We start from the raw sequence: 18,060 nt of genomic DNA on the forward strand, positions 1-18,060 counted from the left end.
AAAAATGTAATGTGGTTATTGAGTGTATAATTAAAATAAAAAATTTAATTTACAAAAACTAAAATAAAAAGTAAAATTAAAACTTATTTTAAATATTAAAGATATAATTAAATCAAATTAGCTTTAAAGATATTTTAAAATTTTTTCAAAAACATTAGATACAAAAAATATGTTCTCTCTTTTGTAAAAGTTCTCTCTCCTCCTTGTCAAGAGGGTAAGAAACCAAAATGATGAACAAGGGTAGTCCGGTAAATTCCCTGGCCAATACAAGTAGCTTCTAGGCTAAACCCTCCTCCATATATAAAATGCCTAGGTTTTTATGCTCCTCATTTTCTTCTTCTCATCTCATCACTTTCGATACCCATTTTCCCCTTTCTATGTGGTTCTGCGTTTCTCAGGTAAGCACAATCGTACTGCTTCCTTCATCTTTCTTCCACCAAAACGCTTGTCGTTTTTCACTATAACCACCAGCTACTTTCTTCTTTCCATTCTGTACCATTTGGCGAATCTACGATTTACACTGATGAACGACACTCCTTTCCGCTCTTAAAGCCACCCCAAATTTGAACCCACTGTTCAGATTGTCGTTTTGTGTGTAGCTACACTGCGTTTCGTATAATCCTATGTGTTTCTTTTCTTACGTTTGTGGTTTTGGGCTTCATCTTTAACACTCTGTTGCATGTTTTAGGTATTGGAGCTAGGGTTTAGGGTTTGAGACCCGAATTTGACGTATCTATTGCTTGTTATTCTTGTTTGTTCCAATTTAGTAGGTTTGATGCCCAATGTTTGGTTACTATCATGAATTTCGTTTGGTCGATGGAAGTTTATAATGGAATTTGTTGTGATTTTATGAGTTGATTATAGATTTCTTGTTTCGGAGTGACATTAATCAGTTTTTGATTTTGTTCCAGGAGATGGGAATTTCCTCACTTTACTAAGCTGTGTAGTTTCATGTTTCTGTGTTTTATGCCTGTTGTGTCATTTCAGTTATGCTTAGAAAATAGTAGTTCATGTTATCTCTAACTTAATTCCTTGTAAGGCCGAGTCTAAAACTACTATTTACATGGGAGTTTGTTTTATAGAGCTTATTCATTTTGAAATGATTCTGATTATGAATTATATTGTATAATGCATAAGTTTTTTTAAGCACATAAAGTTAATTTAGGAATGCACTTCTGATTATGAATTATATTGTATAATGCATAAGTTTTTTTAAGCACATAAAGTTAATTTAGGAATGCACTCATTGACCACATTGGAATGAAATTCGGGTTTATAATAGCGCATATTTGTGATGTAATGTAGCCCTTAATTTGATTCTGTAATTTAGTCTAGGTACATATTTTTTATTGTGAAGGAGAATTCATTCCTATTTTAGGTAACTTATCTTGTGTAACTCAGTTCCATTGGATAGTTGATACATACCTTCTTTAAGTAGATCTGTGTTTCAGAGTGAAATGATGTATGCTTGTTTAACGATGCCATGTTAATATTGCCTCAGAGTTCAGTTCAGTGTTTAGACTGGACTGCCATGGCAAACAAGAATCCCGTTTGCTGTAACTCATAACATAATTCACACTAGTTAGATAACTCCTAAATTATTCTTCTAAAATCTAATGACAAATAACACTCTAGCGACAAGTAGCACTGTTGATCATCAAACAGCATTATCTTTGAAAGAAAAAAAACTTTGAACTATACTTTTATTTCTCTTAAGAACTCCCTGTAATTTGTAGTCTGCTTTTCCCTGCTAGTTCTGCTTGCAGTCTTTGAGAATCTTCACACTTGAATAACTTGGTGAAAATATAAGTAATTTAGTCTGGAGTTGAGCACAGCTAGTGTGTGAAAATATAGGTGTATAGTGGCTTTTTGACTGTGAGACAAAGCCATTAGTTACTTTTGCCCCACTTACTTTTGGTTTGGGTACCGAAAATATCCTGTTATGTTCATTAGTGTTGCAGCAATTATCTTATGAACTCACATGAAGTTATTTAAGTGTTGCAAAAGGTATCTTGTACCTATCTTGCGTTGATAGAATTGACCATTTATCTAATTTTATAATTGATGCTTCAGATTGGTGGTTATTTTGGTTAAATCTTAAATTAAAAAAGCACCAATAATGGCAAAGAAGAAGAATCCCCACGTGTATATGGATGTTTCTATAGACGGAGATCCAGTTGAGAGGATGGTTTTCGAGGTAATTCTCCTTTATAATTTTTAGTTTTAATGATATATATTTGCAATAGTCAACCTAATGGTACGCTGTCGCTGCAGCTCTTCTATGACATTGCTCCAAAGACTGCAGAAAATTTTCGTGCACTGTGTACAGGTAAACAATTAATTTGATTTGTTTGAAAATTTATTAAATTTTGACAATTTCACGATAGACACTATGATAGGGCAAAATGATGTTTGATTCATGTAGCTGATCCACCTAGTAGAAATGTAGAATAAGGCTTTGTTTTTTGTTTTTGGGAGATTTTATTCAATTTTGCCATTTTTTTATTGGTTCTCATTTTTCTCCCATTGAGAAATTTCCGTAGTCAACTGAACAACTGGAAAAATATATAATCTTCCTATTTAACAATCTGTTGATTCCTGTCCTGCTATTTCCTGAGAAATTTCATTATTTATCCAGGAGAAAAAGGAGTTAGCCCAAATACTGGGAAATCACTACACTACAAGGGTTCTTTCTTCCATTACATTCTGAAAGGCTCTATTGTGCGGGTATGTTGGTTCTTTTTTGGTTATTCACCTTACGTCTTGATTGTTCTTCAGTAATTTTATACAACTTTTCCACCCTTCTTTTTTGGTTAAACATGGCTTAGTAGTTGTCTGTCTTTTAGTCAGTTATCCTGGTTTATTCTGTAGGATACAGCGCTGATGGTCACGATTGCTTTTCTTGTGATATAGATTCAAGGTTACTAAATGAGTTATACATTCTCGTAATTCTAAGTCTCATGATGTCCATAACTATTTCGTATGCATTGTTGCTCCAGGTTATATGTATTAATGGTTGGTTTTCCTTTTGCAGGGTGGCGATTTTGTCAATCGAAACGGTATGTAGTTGTCTCTATGTTGCCTCCTATTATGAATTACTTCAATTTTTGAAACTTGAAATTTCATACGATATATTTAGTCACTTTTATTTTTTATCATTTGATCATTCAGTTGTCCGAGTTGCAAGCCTTGTTTCATGTTTCCTGTGAGAATGGTAATTTCTTTTCTAAGTCAATTAGGGACCTAACTAAAAAAATTTGTTATTGCCCCGTCATTGACTTGGGGGTACAAGAGATATGCCTTTGCAATTTTTTTTTGGGATAAAAAAAATTAAGTTTTTGATATTGCTCTATTGTGGTTCACTACTAGAAGTTTCAGACACTGTATTCATAATACTATTGCTATGTATATTTTGTTTGCCCTGTTTTATGGATTTTTTTTTTCTGTTTCTTCTATTTGTTTTTATATTTTAATGTGTCATGTTTAGTAGTTAGGATTATGTTATGTTGTGGTGTTTATCACTCCTCTTCAAATTTATATTGATCCATTACAAACTTAAAAGAATTCCTGACAATGGCATATAATAGTCTTTTTTATTGGATTCTGGTTTAGTGAATGAACTAGAAGCTTGTCTTAAAGTGTCTTCTGTGTCATTGATAGTCATATTTCATCCTTTTTGTGGTTCCATAAATCCATCATATGCTGTAAATTATACTAAACTCCTGTGTCAATTGGTTCCTGTGTTTTGCAGGGACTGGTGGGGAAAGCATATATGGTTCAAAGTTTCCAGGTGAGAATGTTAAGCCAGGAAGTTGAGCTGCATATTCTGCAGCATGGGTTCAGAGCTGTATTGCACTCGCTTTTTGGCCTTTAGGTTTTTTTTACGTCTCTCAAGTTGTTTCTGTTTTGTACTTCTGTTTCAGATGAGTCACCTAGGCTGAAGCATGATTCTTCGGGCCTTCTATCAATGGCAATTGCTGATCGCGAAACACTGGGTTCTCATTTTATCATCACTTTAAAAGCGGATCACCATCTTGATAGGTTTGTTTGTCCGGTTCATTTTTGTAGCATTCAAGTGCTTTATTAGATTTAGAATGTGTTTATTTTCGTAGGCTATCTATGATGGGGACCACCCTCTAATTAATGGGCCTTGCTGTTAAGGAATTAGAATTAGTAGTTGGTAACACAGGAGATAAAGGTGTGTTAAAGATAGAGAAGGCATTTCTTGGGATACTAGTATTTAAAAGACAGAGAGCAAGGGATCTCTCAAATTCTTAACCATATCTTCTGTATCTAGGTGAGGATGTCCCATCATAATGAAATATCTTCTCCCATAAAAAAGGAACTGTGAGAAAGCAAGAGATTGACCAATTTTGGATTGTTAAGTAGGGACTCCCATACAATCAAAGTAATTGATTTAAGGGTGTTCATCCCTGTTCTTTCTTACTATACAATTATTCTCACTTTAAAGGATCTAAATCTATAATTAGTAAAGCCTTCTAATGAGAAACTTGTTCCTTTCAATCTACTGCAATAAGCAGTTTTGAAACATTTTAGTAGGATTTGGAGAACACAGATTTTGAAACCCGTTGTGAGTTTAGCTATACAAGCTCCAGCAAAAAGCTTATAAGCATCTACAAAAAATAAATCATTTCAGGTGGCTGTCTTTGTTCATAACGACTGAGATGTAATTCTCAGGATGTTTTGAATGCCATTGGGTTTATTTCTAAGTAGATCTTATGTAACAAGATCCAGTCGATATGTATGTATTTATTTTTTTCTTTTATCCAAATGGGGCCTTTGCATTAATGCATTGTTTAATTTGTGTTGGGTGGGTGATGGTGTATCCTATGATACCGAGTTGTTGTTTCTTCGGATGGGACTAGATGTACAATTTACATGTTCAAAATTGTGGAATCATCTTGCAGAAAGCATGTAGTCTTTGGCAAGCTTGTCCACGGGCATAATGTGTTGAAGAAAATTGAAGACACAGGTGATGAAGAAGGGCATCCAACTGTGACCGTTAAAATAATTAATTGTGGTGAATTCAATGACGGTAAGAATCCCTTAGCCTGTTATGGAAAACAAAAAATTCTATGATTAATATTAAAGGCAATGTTCAAATCCTATATCATCTATTGAATATTATATTCCCAATGCTTGAAAATGATGAAATGAGTAGTGTATGGAAGTGTGCTTATTTTCTCCACATAAGTGATTATGCTCTATGCAGCGATTTATGTGATCTATTTTTGAGTGATTATGCTCTATGCAGCAATTTATATGATCCATTTTTTATTTATTCATCTGATTCCGTATGCTCGAGCAGATGGAAAGAAGATAAATAAATCTGAAGCCAATAGTCAAGAAGTGCAGCGTAAGGGAAAGCACAAAAAATCTTCAAGAGACCGAAGAAAAAGGAGAAAATACTCCTCATCAGATTCTGAGAGTTCTGATTCGGACATGGAATCTTCGGAAAGTGATAGTGATTCTGAGTCGGATGGTTCTTCATCATCTTATGTAAGTTCCTCTAGTGATGACAGGCGAAGGAAGAGAAAGAGGTCTTCGAGGAAGGATAAACATAGACGTGGAAAGCGAAGAGATAAACGCCGAGATAAGAGGCGCAGGAAGCGTGACAAGAAGTCAAAACGTAGATCGAAACGGTACTGAATCTGATTAAACATCTGATCACGGTTTAAATCATTTGTTCTCTTAGGATGTGACCCGTATACTTTGATGTGTGTTGCTGTATTATATCAAATATTAGTTACTGTACTTGGGAAGAACTTAATAATAACCATTGTCTAAATATACAATGTTACATGTCCTAATTGATTTCAACTATTGTCTTAACTCTTAATTTACACTGAAATTCTCGTTTGATGTTAGGGATTCTGGTAGTCTAACTGATTCGGATAGTGGAACTAAGAGTGGCAATAGCCCTGATAGCAGAAGTCAAGCTGATGGGAAAGATCTGAAGCATAAAGATCATGGGCAGAAAAATGGTATTTTTTTTTTTTATAAATTCAACTTCCATTTTGTGTGGCATTATACGTGTGCATTACTTATGTTGAAACAAAATCTTGAATTACATAATAGAATTTTGTAAAGATTCAACTTCACAGAGGAGCAGACATCCTTTTTTTTCTGCTATCTTCCCTTGTTGCCTTCTAGCTAGTCATCAATTTTAAGTTTTGAAAGAAGTCAATGAAGTTCACTTGTACAAAAATCAGCTTCTTTATTTTAAATTCAAGTGTGACTCCTTTCACGACTTGGATTACTTTCACAACTAATGCAGTTCTTGTTGGTTTGTTACGTAAGTCGCTGGTAAATTTGTAGCTTATGCAAGTCAATTGCTTGGATTTTGATTACTCTAGCTTTACTTTGTTGGGCAATGTTAGTAATGTCATGTCCTGCCTTTGTTTTTGCTTCATAGCTGAAGATCAGTCTCCATTAAATGTGGAGAATGAATTGCCTCTTGCACATCGGAAAAAGCGGGAGGAACTGGATATGCCAGAGGAAGAATTTCCGAAGGAGAATGGAGCACGGCGCAGCAATGGCATAGGAACCAACCATCGATCTGACAGAAGTGAAGAAAGGCAACCTGATGTGGTTGATGATCATCCAGGGAAATCTAGGTCTACTTTCAAATCTTGTTGGACCTCAGTTATTTCTCATGCTTACCATTTCTTCCAGATGTGGTATTTTATTAAAAGGTGATGTGCAGGAGTCGAAGCATGAGTCCTAAGCGAGCTGTGAGTAAGAGTATGAGTATTAGTCCCAGGGGTGGAAAAAGAAGCCCAAGCCCAAGTCCAAGTCCAGACAGGAGTTTGAGCAGAAGTCCAAGTCGTAGTAGAAGCCCTCCTGCTCCATCAAGGCGGAGTTTGAGCAGGAGTCCTGCTAGAAGCATAAGCAGAAGTCCTGTTAGAAGGACAAGCAGAAGTCCAGACCGAAGCATCATTAGAAGCCCAGTGAGGGGTAGGAAGGGGAGAAGTGTCAGCAGAAGCCCCATGAGAACTCGCAATCATAGAAGTATCAGTAGAAGCTCTGGGAGAATCCGTGATCGCAGTGTTAGTAGAAGTCCTGTGAGAGCCCGTGATCGCAGAAGTATCAGTAGAAGCCCTGTGAGAGCTCGTGATCGTGGAAGTGTCAGCCGAAGCCCTGTGAGATCCCATTCTCGCAGTCATCGGAGCAGGAGTTCTCCCAGACCACCATCAAGAAGAACAATCAGTAGGAGCCCTGTGCGAGTGTCAAGAAAGAGCATAAGCCGAAGTCCAGTTAGGTCCTCTGCCAGAAGCTTGAGTAGAAGCTCTGGGAGGGTTCCTTTGAGAAGCATTAGTAGAAGCCCTGTCAGAGCCCCAAGTAGAAGTGATCGCCGCAGCTATTCTAGGAGTCGCAGCCCTGTCCGTAGGACAAGGACACCTCGTGGTAGGAGCATTTCGAGAAGCGTCTCACCTGATGCTTCACCAAAGCGTATCAGAAGGGGAAGAGGTTTTAGTGAACGATATTCTTATGCCAGAAGGTATAGAACCCCTTCTCGTTCTCCTGTGAGGTCATACCGCTACAATGGAAGAAGTGACCGTGACAGGTAGAGCTCTATCTACTCTCTCGGATTAGTCATCATCTTGAGGTGATATTGAGCTTTGGATAATTGAATGTTCTATTTTCACTTTTTCTGCTCAGATACACAAGTTATAGGAGGTATTCCCCCAGGCGATACAGGAGCCCACCACCACGTGCAAGATCTCCTCCAAGGTTATCTTTTTCTTTCAAGCTTCCTTGTTCCTATGACATTTTTATTTCTTAGAATTACAGAGATCTTGTATTTAGAGTCTAAAGGTGTGATTTGTATCTCTATCTTCAGTTCATTTATTTCTGGTGCTTGTGTTTTCCGTTCCTGATATGCCTGCCTATTAAGTAGACATGATTTTGTGAAAACCCATCTGTAGATACCGAGGCAGGAGGAGCAGGACACCTTTATCATGCAGCCCTCGTTATCGCAGTCGAAGATATAGCAGAAGCCGTAGCCCTGTTCGTAGCCGTTCACCAGTTGAACCATATCGAGCTCGTGTCTCTCCTCGTGCAGAGAGGCGCATGTCCTCATCTCGGAGCAGGAGTCCGTCACGATCGAGGTCTTCTGTAGAATCACAATCTCCACGAAAAGCAAGCGGAGTCAACAGGTCAAGGTCGTCATCCGGAAGCCCAAATGGAAAGAAAGGCCTAGTCTCGTATGAAGATGGTTCTCCTGACTCAAGCCCGAGGTAAAAAATCAGTGATTGGGTGTATGGAAGCTGATTGATAGTTATGTTTTGCCAGCTGGAGGCTTCAATTCTCAAACATCTCTACTTGCTTGCTGGAATTTATGAATGCTACGTTTTCTCTTTCTAAACCACCATTTAGGTTTTCCTTGTAGTCTGTTTCAGTTTTAATTGAATTTGACATGGGATAATAGTAGTACTAGAATAATGAAGTTGAGAGTGCAGTTTTAGTTGGGACCGGGGCCTTTATACATTGATGAGTGATGACCCCGATTGAGTTAGAGACTGTTGCATGATGAGTTGAATTTTATCAAAGTTATGGCCTATCCTATATTTCTGGGTTTGGGGGTTAAACCTAATTTTGGGGTAAAACTGTTGGTTGCCATTTCTACTGTATTTTGTTAGAAAATAGTTGACTGTTATTGAAAAAAAAAATATCTGTACTGTTTGATGGAAAATTTTGTCCCTTTATTTTTGCATGTTGATTATTCTGCACCCTCATGTAAGAATAAAAATGGGTTCATTTATAATCGGAAAAAATCGTGATTTATCAATAATAACAACTTGCTTATATTTGAATGAGAAGATCCGCCGCTCCAACAATTCGTAAACCTTCATCGTTGACAACCTCAAGCAAGACGTCATCTCCCATCCATTTCCTAGAATTAGAGAAAAATACTAGAATGGGATTAATTCTGTTAATAATATTCTTAATAGTGTACTACAAGGCGTATCCAAGCCAAATCCAAATTCGAATATCATATATAGCCAGGGAGAGATGAACGACGTCAAACAACTTATTTATAACTCTTATTGGGTAATTTCAGCCAAATTGAATTAGGATATTAACATTTAAATATTACACACAATTTTGATCTGATCCCATATGTGATTATATCGAAGTTCATGTTTTCCAATTATTTTGCACCTACTGTGCAAAAGACAAAAGTTGATTTTATCCAAAAAAAAAATCTGATTGATAACGAGTGCATGGACATTAAAATTAATTAACGTGGTATACTAATAGGCTGACGTAATGTTGATATTGTTTGGCTTCCAAAGGATAAAATTGAAAAGGGGGAAATGAAGATTGTGATCACGTCTTTAGGAGTTCTTTTAAGAGAGAATGGCAATTACTAACTTGGAAGCTAAATTGTGTTAGTAACCACTTGATTGTAGGGGTTGGACTTGGAGAGCTTGATCTCCAAGTTAGAGAGAGATTCCCGCTCGAGGCTTTGTAGCTAGTTTGCGCACCAAGTCGGGTCAAGTTTCATCGGGGTAAGACTGACCCAATCAGTTCTTAGGTTAGATTTTTCTCTGTGGGAAGGCCTTACTGGGTCAGGTGTAACAGTAACACTGTTCCCACTGAATGATCGATCTCGTAGGTCGGGCATCGAGTGTTATTTGTAGGCTCATATCCTTTGTCCGTACTGGAATGTCCCACCAATTGTCATTTGTATGTTGTTGAAAAGGCCAAGTCTGAGTTGGAACGTGTTCTTGCAAAGTTGGATTTGAGGTCTTATGTACCAAGTTGCTTCCACAAAGTGGAAATATCCTTGATCTAATACTACCCTTGTTATGAAGGATTCTGAATCATAGGTGGTTAAGGGTTGGTGTAAGCATATTCCTGACTTGACAGTCTAAGAATAAAGATTCTTGCATCGAGGCTTTGAAGCTGGCTTGCACATATCAGATCGAGTTACAGCGAAACAAGACGAACCCAATCCGTTTGGTAGATAGGGATCAGATCAAAGTGAGCTCCAAGAATGTTGGCCCTAGGTCAGGCGTTCCTTTATTTAAAAGGCCTTATTGGGCCAGATTTATCTAACAATTATTTTTGGTTATATATTGCACATACGCCCTAATTCACACACTACACTAGAAAGTAGAAACTAGAAAGGGCTCTTTAACGACATCACGTTCGTAGCTACTCTTAGGAACCTTCGTATGGCTACATCATTAGGTGTAATTGCCATTCTTACAGTGGCATTTATCTAGCTAACTCATGGTTAGTTTACCCTGAATAAGTTCATCCCATAAGAAAAGGTTTTGATTGGAGGCATTGGAAGTGAGGTGAGAGGCTAATGTATGAGTGGGTGAGAGAGGGGGATTCAAGCATTTATCTGGAATAGCTTAGGAGAGTGAGAGCTGCTATAGTGATCTAATGAGAGTTTCTTTCAAATTATGCATTATCTTCTCCTTTGAGTATTATCAATACACATAATTTTCCTTTTATCTCTGCCTATTTTGTGGTTTCTATGAAATTAACACCAGGTTTTGTTTAGGTGAATTGAAATGGACACCTTACCTTAAAATGAGAATCCAGAGAATAAAAAATCAAGTAGAATCTGTTTTTCCAGGTAAAAACTTTTCCAAATGGCTAAAATAATACTGCACAGGTGATACAGACAACTTCAAACTTTGCACTGATAGTTCATAAAATAAGTCTTCTGAACCTGTTTGGCACAGCTAGATGTGTCACTTAAACTGTAATATTGGGACACATTAGATACACCAGAACACAGCACCAAATAAAAAGAACTAAAAAGGAGGGCAAAGAGAGAGAAATACAGAACTTTGTACCATGCTCATACCAGAAAAGATGCTAGCAATCATACCAGATTACATAAATCTTCTCATGACATTCACATTGAGGGAAAACTTTTGGTTTTGGGAATCAGTTACTTGGCATTGTTACCTAAGTCTTCACTGCTATTATCTCTGGATTCAACACAAGGTGTCAATGGGGGAAAGGAAGGAACAGATTTCAGTATAAATTTCCTGCCAGTTCTGAAGCCTCCAGAGGAGCTTGAACCAAGTCCGCGTAGACGACTATGGGGAGGAGAAACTTGCTTCTGGTTTGGGGAATTTGCTTTCACAGACTTGGTGGGTGTTAAACCTTCCTTCAATACATCTGGTGTTTCATCTTCCATTATGTCGAAGAGTCTGCTTTCAGAATCAAGAGACTGAAGGTGTTTTACACCTAATCTAGCCCTTGGGGTATTTGGTGAACCACGCCAACGAAGAGAGCTCCCGGATATTAGGCGAATGCGTCCTTGTGATTGGGATAGAGGAATGTTTCCGCACTCCTTTGTACTAGATGTGAACAGTGAAGCACTTGACATTGATTCAGGATTTGACAAGGGAGTATCCTGAAGTATGTTAGCAACCAAATCACATGGTGATGATTGATCCATTACATCGCTGCAATCCACTTGCCAATCATAGGAAGCAGTTTCCAACATCTCATCTGTTTCCAGGTTTGCAAGAACACTCTGCGAGTTCTCCAGAGACTTGTTATAATTTGCACTTGAGGGAAGCATATCAACATTAGTTTCAGAGGAGGGTAGATGCTGTCCAGAATGAAGTCCGAATTTTGCAGCCTCCTTTCCTTGGCTGAACAAATGGACAGGGCCAATGAAAAAACAAAGTAAAAACATCAGGAAGTATGTAATCAGTATTGTAAATTCCTATCCTATAAAATATGCAAAAGGATTTGTGGTGAAAGCAAGTCTTACTCAGAGCATTGCAATGATGGCGTTATAGGTGAGACATGGAACAAATCTGACTTGCTTGCCACCATTTCCAGTTTGTTGAGAAAAGCACCATCTGGTTCATTTTCAATCCTGCTACCCATCCTTTCTTTATTGAAAACATGATCCCTTGCAACATAATCTGCAGTTTTAAAACCAAAAAAGGATGTGCATCACATGGTCTTTCACTATTAAGCACATTGGGCTCAATTTCATATTCTCCTGAATCAATTCCATATCAGTGGGGATGAGGGGGGGAAAACAAAATTTGAAAAAAAGAAAGAAACCATGCTACCAAAACTTTTGAATATCATTTCATAGCATTCTACTTACTATTACTACTAGTGGATTAGGCACCATGCCTATCAATCCACAATATCTTCGTTTGTGTTAATTATAAAATTTCTATTTTTTTGTTTGTTTATCATATATTGTAATCTTTATTCTTTATTCTAACTTCTCATAACTTCTAGTGATTTATTTTTTTATATTAAAAACACTTCTAACTGCCATACCTTGTAATTATTTTGAAAATACATTGAGGACGAAATTTGAAATGAATTGTGATAATGGAAGTTTGTTTGTCTCAACCCCTTTATACAGTAGAGATTACACAAAAGCATACATTGTGATGTATTAAGAATTGAGAAAAGTTTATTCATAATATAAACTCTAACCTTCTTTTGTGCCATAAACATTCTTACATCCCTCACATCGGCATCCGCTAGAGCATCCGACACCAGCCTTTTTTAAATATAAAATTAAATATTAGTAGATATGGGAGAGGAAACTGGTGTGGAATTATTATGTTATAATGTATATGCAACCTGATAACATTCACAATATTTTTTCTGACACATTGACCTTTTGCAATTGCAACCTCTTTTGTGCCTGGCTGATGAAGGTGTCATCAGAATTGCATCCTCCTGCAACGGCACATTAATCAATCAATTCATTGCTGAAATCAAAAGACAACTACAAAAGTGAAACACAGTACACAAAGATTTTGTACCATATTATTTGATGGACGATCAGTGGATTGAGGGACAATCTTGGGAAGAAATGCAAGAGGATTACGGGATTCAATTTGTTTCCTTGTTTCAATAACTTTATTTTCATACTCTGGTCTATTCAAGCAGCTTTGGCAAGAACAATCATCAGCGCAATAGATTCCAGCAGCAAAACAATCACAATAACTGCAAACCGATCAAATCAGAATATACAGCTACTGCATCCTGAGATATGCCAAAGCAAATATAGAAATTTACTTACAGTTTCAAACATTTACTCTTTTTACAGTTGCACCTTTTACAGCCATTATCATCATTGTTGCTTGATGCTCTCTTCCTAAACAAATGAATTAAGTAACCAAATTCAAATACAAAATATTTATGTGTGCACATCTGTGTGTGAGATACAAGAAAGAAAATAAAAAGTTAAAAACTGACTTTTTCTTGCTCGGGCTAGGTTGCTTTGATTCCTCAGGATATCCGTCACCTGTAGGGCTTAGTTTCCTCTTATCATGGAGACTTTCAGGACATATAGCAACAGGTTCTGTAGGGCTATGAGACCCAGAAATGAAAGAATCTACAGGTAGTGAGGAAATGTTGGCTTGGCTCTCATTTCCACTATCAATTAATGATTGCCCATCTATATTTGATGAAGTTAGGCGTCCCTTCATGTTCTCCACTTTATTTATACTAATCAATGCAGATTTCTTCCCTTGTAAACAATCTGATGATCTAATACCTGTAGTTGCAGCACAACCAGGAGGCATAGCATTTACAATGCTATTTAAATGCAATCCAATGCCTGATGGCTTGGGACATGTCACAGTTGAGTTTCCACTACATCTTTGAGGAAACAAGGAAGAAGTGCCAGGTTCAGACAGCTTGACCATTTTTATTTTGATTGGAGCTGCATTTGATTTCATACAAGATTTATCACTTCCACGAGCATTAGATGCAGCCTCCTCAAATTGTAGACACCGTCTACGAAGGCCATGATGCTTTAGAGTAACCTGCATTGACGTTTGACGGTAATAATTATTATAGACTAGAACAAAACCCAAAAGAAAAGAAGAAAAAGTGCAAGTTCATGAGAATCAAACTGCAACTTTTTGTGCTAAGAATTTTCTACGATAGATAAATCACTTGTCAAGTGTTCTAATGCAACCTAGGCCACAGTAGTATCACCCCACATGACTAAAACCTATTAAAAGCAAGCAAATGGTTAAGAGTTCTCAATATTTTGTACGCTCAAAGATAGATAAAGAAAATGCTTACCCAAAACTCAAGAGTACCCTAAAACATAACGTGAGATCTCACTTGGACTTCTACAATTTAATCCAAACCATTCACAAAATTTTCAGAGTTCCAACACAGGTACCGACTAATAAGCACAAAAGCAAAAAATGGGATATTTTTTTAGTTACCCATCTGCCACAGAGATATGGAGATATGGAGATATGAAGTATACCACTGCTGCTAATTTCCTTAAAATAAATCCTGCCATGATGCATGCAAAGTTTCATAAACAAACCAGATGGCAAAGCACAAAATTTTCAAAGAGTGTCAATAAAGTACAAATCAGATATGAGACTGTGAAATGAACATAACATGAATAAGCAACAGATAGCGGGAAAGGAAAAGAAGTGTGAAATGACAAAGAAAATAAATAGACAAAATCACACACAAGCTGCCTCAGGAGGATTATGATAAACTATAAAAAAGAAGTTAGACAAATACCTCAGAAGCATCTTGTGACACGTTCTCAGCACCTACATGTGAGGTTGACACCATCTCATCGCAATCTTCCCAATCTTTAACATCCTGCAGATTCTGTTCGGGAAGCAACTGAGATGTACAGTCATTATCATCCTGCAGTTCATTTCCAGCACGCTGAATCTTAATACCTTGTGGATCAACAATAAAGTAACATACAAGAAAGACTAGAATGCATTAACATTAGCAGGGACTACATCAGCAAAAAGTAGGCTCTACCTTCATGCGCTTGTGCAAAGCCATTAAAACATCATTTTTCTCCCCTGTTACTTGATCATGCCCTTCAACATATGCTGGCCCTGTTTGAGCCTTATCAACTTTCTCTAACAAAATCAAAGGTTTATCTGCTTTATCACAAGGATCATCTTTGCTGTCAACTTCTGATATGCTTTTCTTTGATTGAGCTAAGTTACTCAGAGATGATTCAGTATCATTAGATTGTTTCTCATCTGGGTTGACAGAGTACATTTGATCAATATCCACAGGATCAACCAGATATTTATCAACAGATGGCGGCGGACTGCAGTGTTGGGTAGTTGCATCATTTTTGACATCAAAATCCTTCACAGTTTCAGTTATAAACTCCCCTGCAAGTGGCAGTTCAGCAGTTGATTTCGCAGAATCCCCAGGAGCTTCAATTAACTTGCCTCTATTGTCACTTTGAGATTCTGATCGACTTGATGACTGAGCACCTGAAGGTCTGATATGAACAAAATTGGTCAACAAACAGCAAATGCATTGCCAATAATGGCAACGAAAATGAGCACAGTTTAAGTCACAAACCTTTCCAATAAGTGTGTTTCACGGTGACAACTAATACGCGGTGATGTGAATACAAGAGGCGGAGAATTGAGTCCAACGAAGCCTTGTGCCACATGAGAAGCCTTGGCAGGTTGCTTTATAGGAGATAAGTTGTTTACAAACCTGAAAAAGGGTGATTCCTGGAATTGGAAAAGAACACAATTAATTTCTGTCGTACTGAAAAAGAAAATGAAATAATCCAACAGAGTCCATTAAATTTTAATTAAATTACTTCAGACACATGTAGATATAAATTTATGCGCAAGGATCAGGACAAGGACCAAAGAGGCAAATACCAAGAATCCATATCTATGACACAAAGCACAATGTAATCGTATAGTAGTCCTTCAATGAATCCTGGTCTTGATGGTCTTATTACTAACACCATGGCCGAGGAAAAAGACCCTTCTAGAAAACATTTCATTTAGAATTTGAAAACCTTAAAATTCAGGTGTATGCAATAATTTATTAGAATAACTGAACTCAAACCTAAAGAGGTACAAAAAATATAAAAATCTACTAAAAAGCAGCAATGGTTTATAAACTACTAACTTGAGCACAGACAAGTAATCTGATGGCATAGCTAGTAGCAACAAAATGAACCAAAGAAAAAGGCATAATCAAAATTAAAAGCACCATCACATCATACTAATCAACCTAATTAACCTAAACTCCAAAAATATGCTTTGAATTATCCCTCACCAAAAGTCCAACTCACCCACTGGGAATTAGACCTTCAAAATACTAAAATTAGCCATGCCAATCACTTAGAAAATCAACAGAGAAAACCCTATAACTCGAGCCACCAACATTTCCAGCAAGTCAGAAACGATAATTTAGCACCCCCTAAATTCAGAGGGCTTCAAAGCCCTAATTAAAGAGCAGAAAATAAAAATTAAAAAAGATGTTGTAATTGTACTTGAGGTCAATAACAAATTAAAAAGAAATGACGAAATTAGGGAGTGAATTATACTTGAACTTGAGGGGAGTCATTGATGGCGACGGCATTGATTGTGGAGGCCGAAGAAGTTGCATTGTTCTTCGAAGGTTCTGGAGATTCCATGATCATACCAATAACAAAATAACTTCCTCTTCTTCTTCTTCTTCTTCTTCTTCTTCTTACTTGCTTTGACCCTCTCTACTCTCACTCTCACTGCATCATTGTTCTCTTTTTCTCTACAGAATAAAATCTCTGTTCTCCGCGATTAATTTGTTTGTTTTTTTTATTATTATTTTTGTTATTATTATTATTATTATTCGTGAAGACTTTATATCAGATTTTGTTTTTTGTGTGTGTGGAGCGTGAAATGCGACTGCCAAGTAACGTAAGTGTGCAAGGGCGGGCATTTAAAATGCGGGCGGGAATTCAACTCCATTCCTTCTTAGCTTCTTCTCATATTTGGGCCGGATCGGTCTGGGCCTCTTTAGGTTAGTCCGAGTTAAAAAAAAAATAAACAAAAGTAATCTTTAGGTTTTTATCAAATATTTTTTTCCTAATCAATCTGAATCGGTCTAGTAGTTAACTTACTAGTTACTAGTTCACTTAAACAAAAATTGAAGATTCGAATATCATTTTATGCAAAAAAAAATATGATGAACAAATAATAAGAATACAAACTCGTAAGAATATAATACAGATGAAGTATTCACAACCAACTTATTTTTAAAAAAAAAGTGATGAGAATTCTAGATGAGCTTGTACAATTATAGTCAATGAACATTTTTGGTAACTTAGCAGATTCATCTATGAATAGAGTTACTAAGGACAAATAATACTAAGGAGTTATTTGAGACCTGGAAAGAGTTGAAAATGAATAACTATGAACATAGAAAATTGTTATGTATATAGTATATACCTTGCAATATAAATCAACCACAACGGAAGAGGCGAGATTGAGCAACCAATAAAGTGTAGAATTTGGCAAGAAGAATAATAAAATGAAGTAGCAACTTGACCCAAGAATGATGATAAAAAATTATAAGTCCGAAGTGGATGCAGTGACTATGTGTAAAGAATGACAAAAACAAGAGAGAGTTCACGAAGAGGAAGGTACAATCATTACTTCATATAAAAACATTGAGCTAGATGGATAATAAAAATAAAGGTAGTTGGGTTGAGAATTTCTTAAATAAATTATCTATTATAAAGTTTTGTTTCCAAAATATACAATGTGTGTTTGGGATTTACGTTGAGGAGTAAAAAAGCTCGTTTGAACATCTTGAACGTCTCATTGTTATGTTTCGCAATTTTTTATAACCTCTAACCCAGAAGTGCTTTTATCTCTGAACGTACGTTAGGTGAAGCTAAAAATTTAAACTTCTGCGTTCACGTTGGGAAGATTAACTATCCTTGGAGGAATTAGGTAAGAAATTTAATTCATATCTACCAACTGTACCCCTCATTTCTTCTATGAAAAGGATGTCCATAACCACATTATTTCACAGTAGTTCTTTGTAAGTTCATGTTCTTTCGTTATAGATTTTGTTTTTTTCATCAAACTCTTTCATATTTGTTTCTATCACTGACAATTTAAAGATTTTATTTTTTTTTATTATTTTTTAGTTCTCTCTTTCATATTTTGATTTTTATGTTTTTTTTAGTATTCTGATGTTATTTTTTTAATTTTCTATTGTTATATTTTTATTGTATTTTTTAATTTTTATTATTTTTTGTTTATATAAATT

The 18,060-nt window shown here is 36.4% G+C and overlaps 2 protein-coding genes across 5 annotated transcripts; one reads left to right on the top strand and one right to left on the bottom strand.

Annotated features, from left to right (window-relative positions):
• Window positions 1-296: 296 nt before the first annotated feature.
• LOC112697469 (uncharacterized) lies at window positions 297-8,716 on the top strand. Of its 4 annotated transcripts, XM_072221428.1 has the most exons (16): window positions 329-398; window positions 2,074-2,197; window positions 2,275-2,329; window positions 2,639-2,727; window positions 2,872-2,920; window positions 3,035-3,059; window positions 3,172-3,214; window positions 3,752-3,790; window positions 3,924-4,041; window positions 4,929-5,056; window positions 5,330-5,663; window positions 5,890-6,005; window positions 6,437-6,638; window positions 6,728-7,588; window positions 7,684-7,755; window positions 7,950-8,716. In XM_072221428.1, the coding sequence occupies exons 9-16, from the start codon at window positions 3,968-3,970 to the stop codon at window positions 8,263-8,265; spliced, it is 2,103 nt and encodes a 700-aa protein (XP_072077529.1). In that variant the 5' UTR covers window positions 329-398; window positions 2,074-2,197; window positions 2,275-2,329; window positions 2,639-2,727; window positions 2,872-2,920; window positions 3,035-3,059; window positions 3,172-3,214; window positions 3,752-3,790; window positions 3,924-3,967; the 3' UTR covers window positions 8,266-8,716. The 4 variants fall into 4 exon arrangements, with proteins under 4 accessions (XP_072077528.1, XP_025606438.1, XP_072077529.1 ...); XM_072221427.1 differs by lacking the exon at window positions 2,872-2,920 and having other exon boundaries at window positions 297-398; XM_025750654.2 differs by lacking the exon at window positions 3,172-3,214.
• A 1,945-nt stretch (window positions 8,717-10,661) lies between these two features.
• On the bottom strand, window positions 10,662-16,618 carry LOC112697468 (CRC domain-containing protein TSO1). Its single transcript, XM_025750652.3, has 11 exons — window positions 16,349-16,618; window positions 15,358-15,515; window positions 14,794-15,274; window positions 14,539-14,670; window positions 13,240-13,811; window positions 13,064-13,138; window positions 12,804-12,987; window positions 12,619-12,717; window positions 12,469-12,535; window positions 11,777-11,933; window positions 10,662-11,654 (listed from the first exon to the last, which is right to left on the bottom strand). Exons 1-11 carry the CDS (start codon window positions 16,442-16,444, stop codon window positions 10,940-10,942), a joined length of 2,736 nt encoding a protein of 911 aa, XP_025606437.1. The 5' UTR covers window positions 16,445-16,618; the 3' UTR covers window positions 10,662-10,939.
• Window positions 16,619-18,060: the final 1,442 nt, after the last annotated feature.

This window comes from Arachis hypogaea, chromosome 16, assembly GCF_003086295.3.
Source record: "Arachis hypogaea cultivar Tifrunner chromosome 16, arahy.Tifrunner.gnm2.J5K5, whole genome shotgun sequence".
In the NCBI taxonomy this organism is placed as follows: domain Eukaryota; kingdom Viridiplantae; phylum Streptophyta; class Magnoliopsida; order Fabales; family Fabaceae; genus Arachis; species Arachis hypogaea.

Excerpts from the sequence above, each read along its gene's own strand:
- LOC112697469 (XM_025750653.2), top strand. The coding sequence starts at position 2,120 with ATGGCAAAGAAGAAGAATCCCCACGTGTATATGGATGTTTCTATAGAC. Across the intron at positions 2,330-2,638 it reads TTTTCGTGCACTGTGTACAG|GAGAAAAAGGAGTTAGCCCA; the intron begins GTAAACAATTAA and ends TTATTTATCCAG. Across the intron at positions 7,589-7,683 it reads GGAAGAAGTGACCGTGACAG|ATACACAAGTTATAGGAGGT; the intron begins GTAGAGCTCTAT and ends TTTTCTGCTCAG.
- LOC112697468 (XM_025750652.3), bottom strand. The coding sequence starts at position 16,444 with ATGATCATGGAATCTCCAGAACCTTCGAAGAACAATGCAACTTCTTCG. Across the intron at positions 14,671-14,793 it reads CTTTGCACAAGCGCATGAAG|GATGATAATGACTGTACATC; the intron begins GTAGAGCCTACT and ends AATGAACTGCAG. Across the intron at positions 12,536-12,618 it reads AATATTGTGAATGTTATCAG|GCTGGTGTCGGATGCTCTAG; the intron begins GTTGCATATACA and ends TATTTAAAAAAG.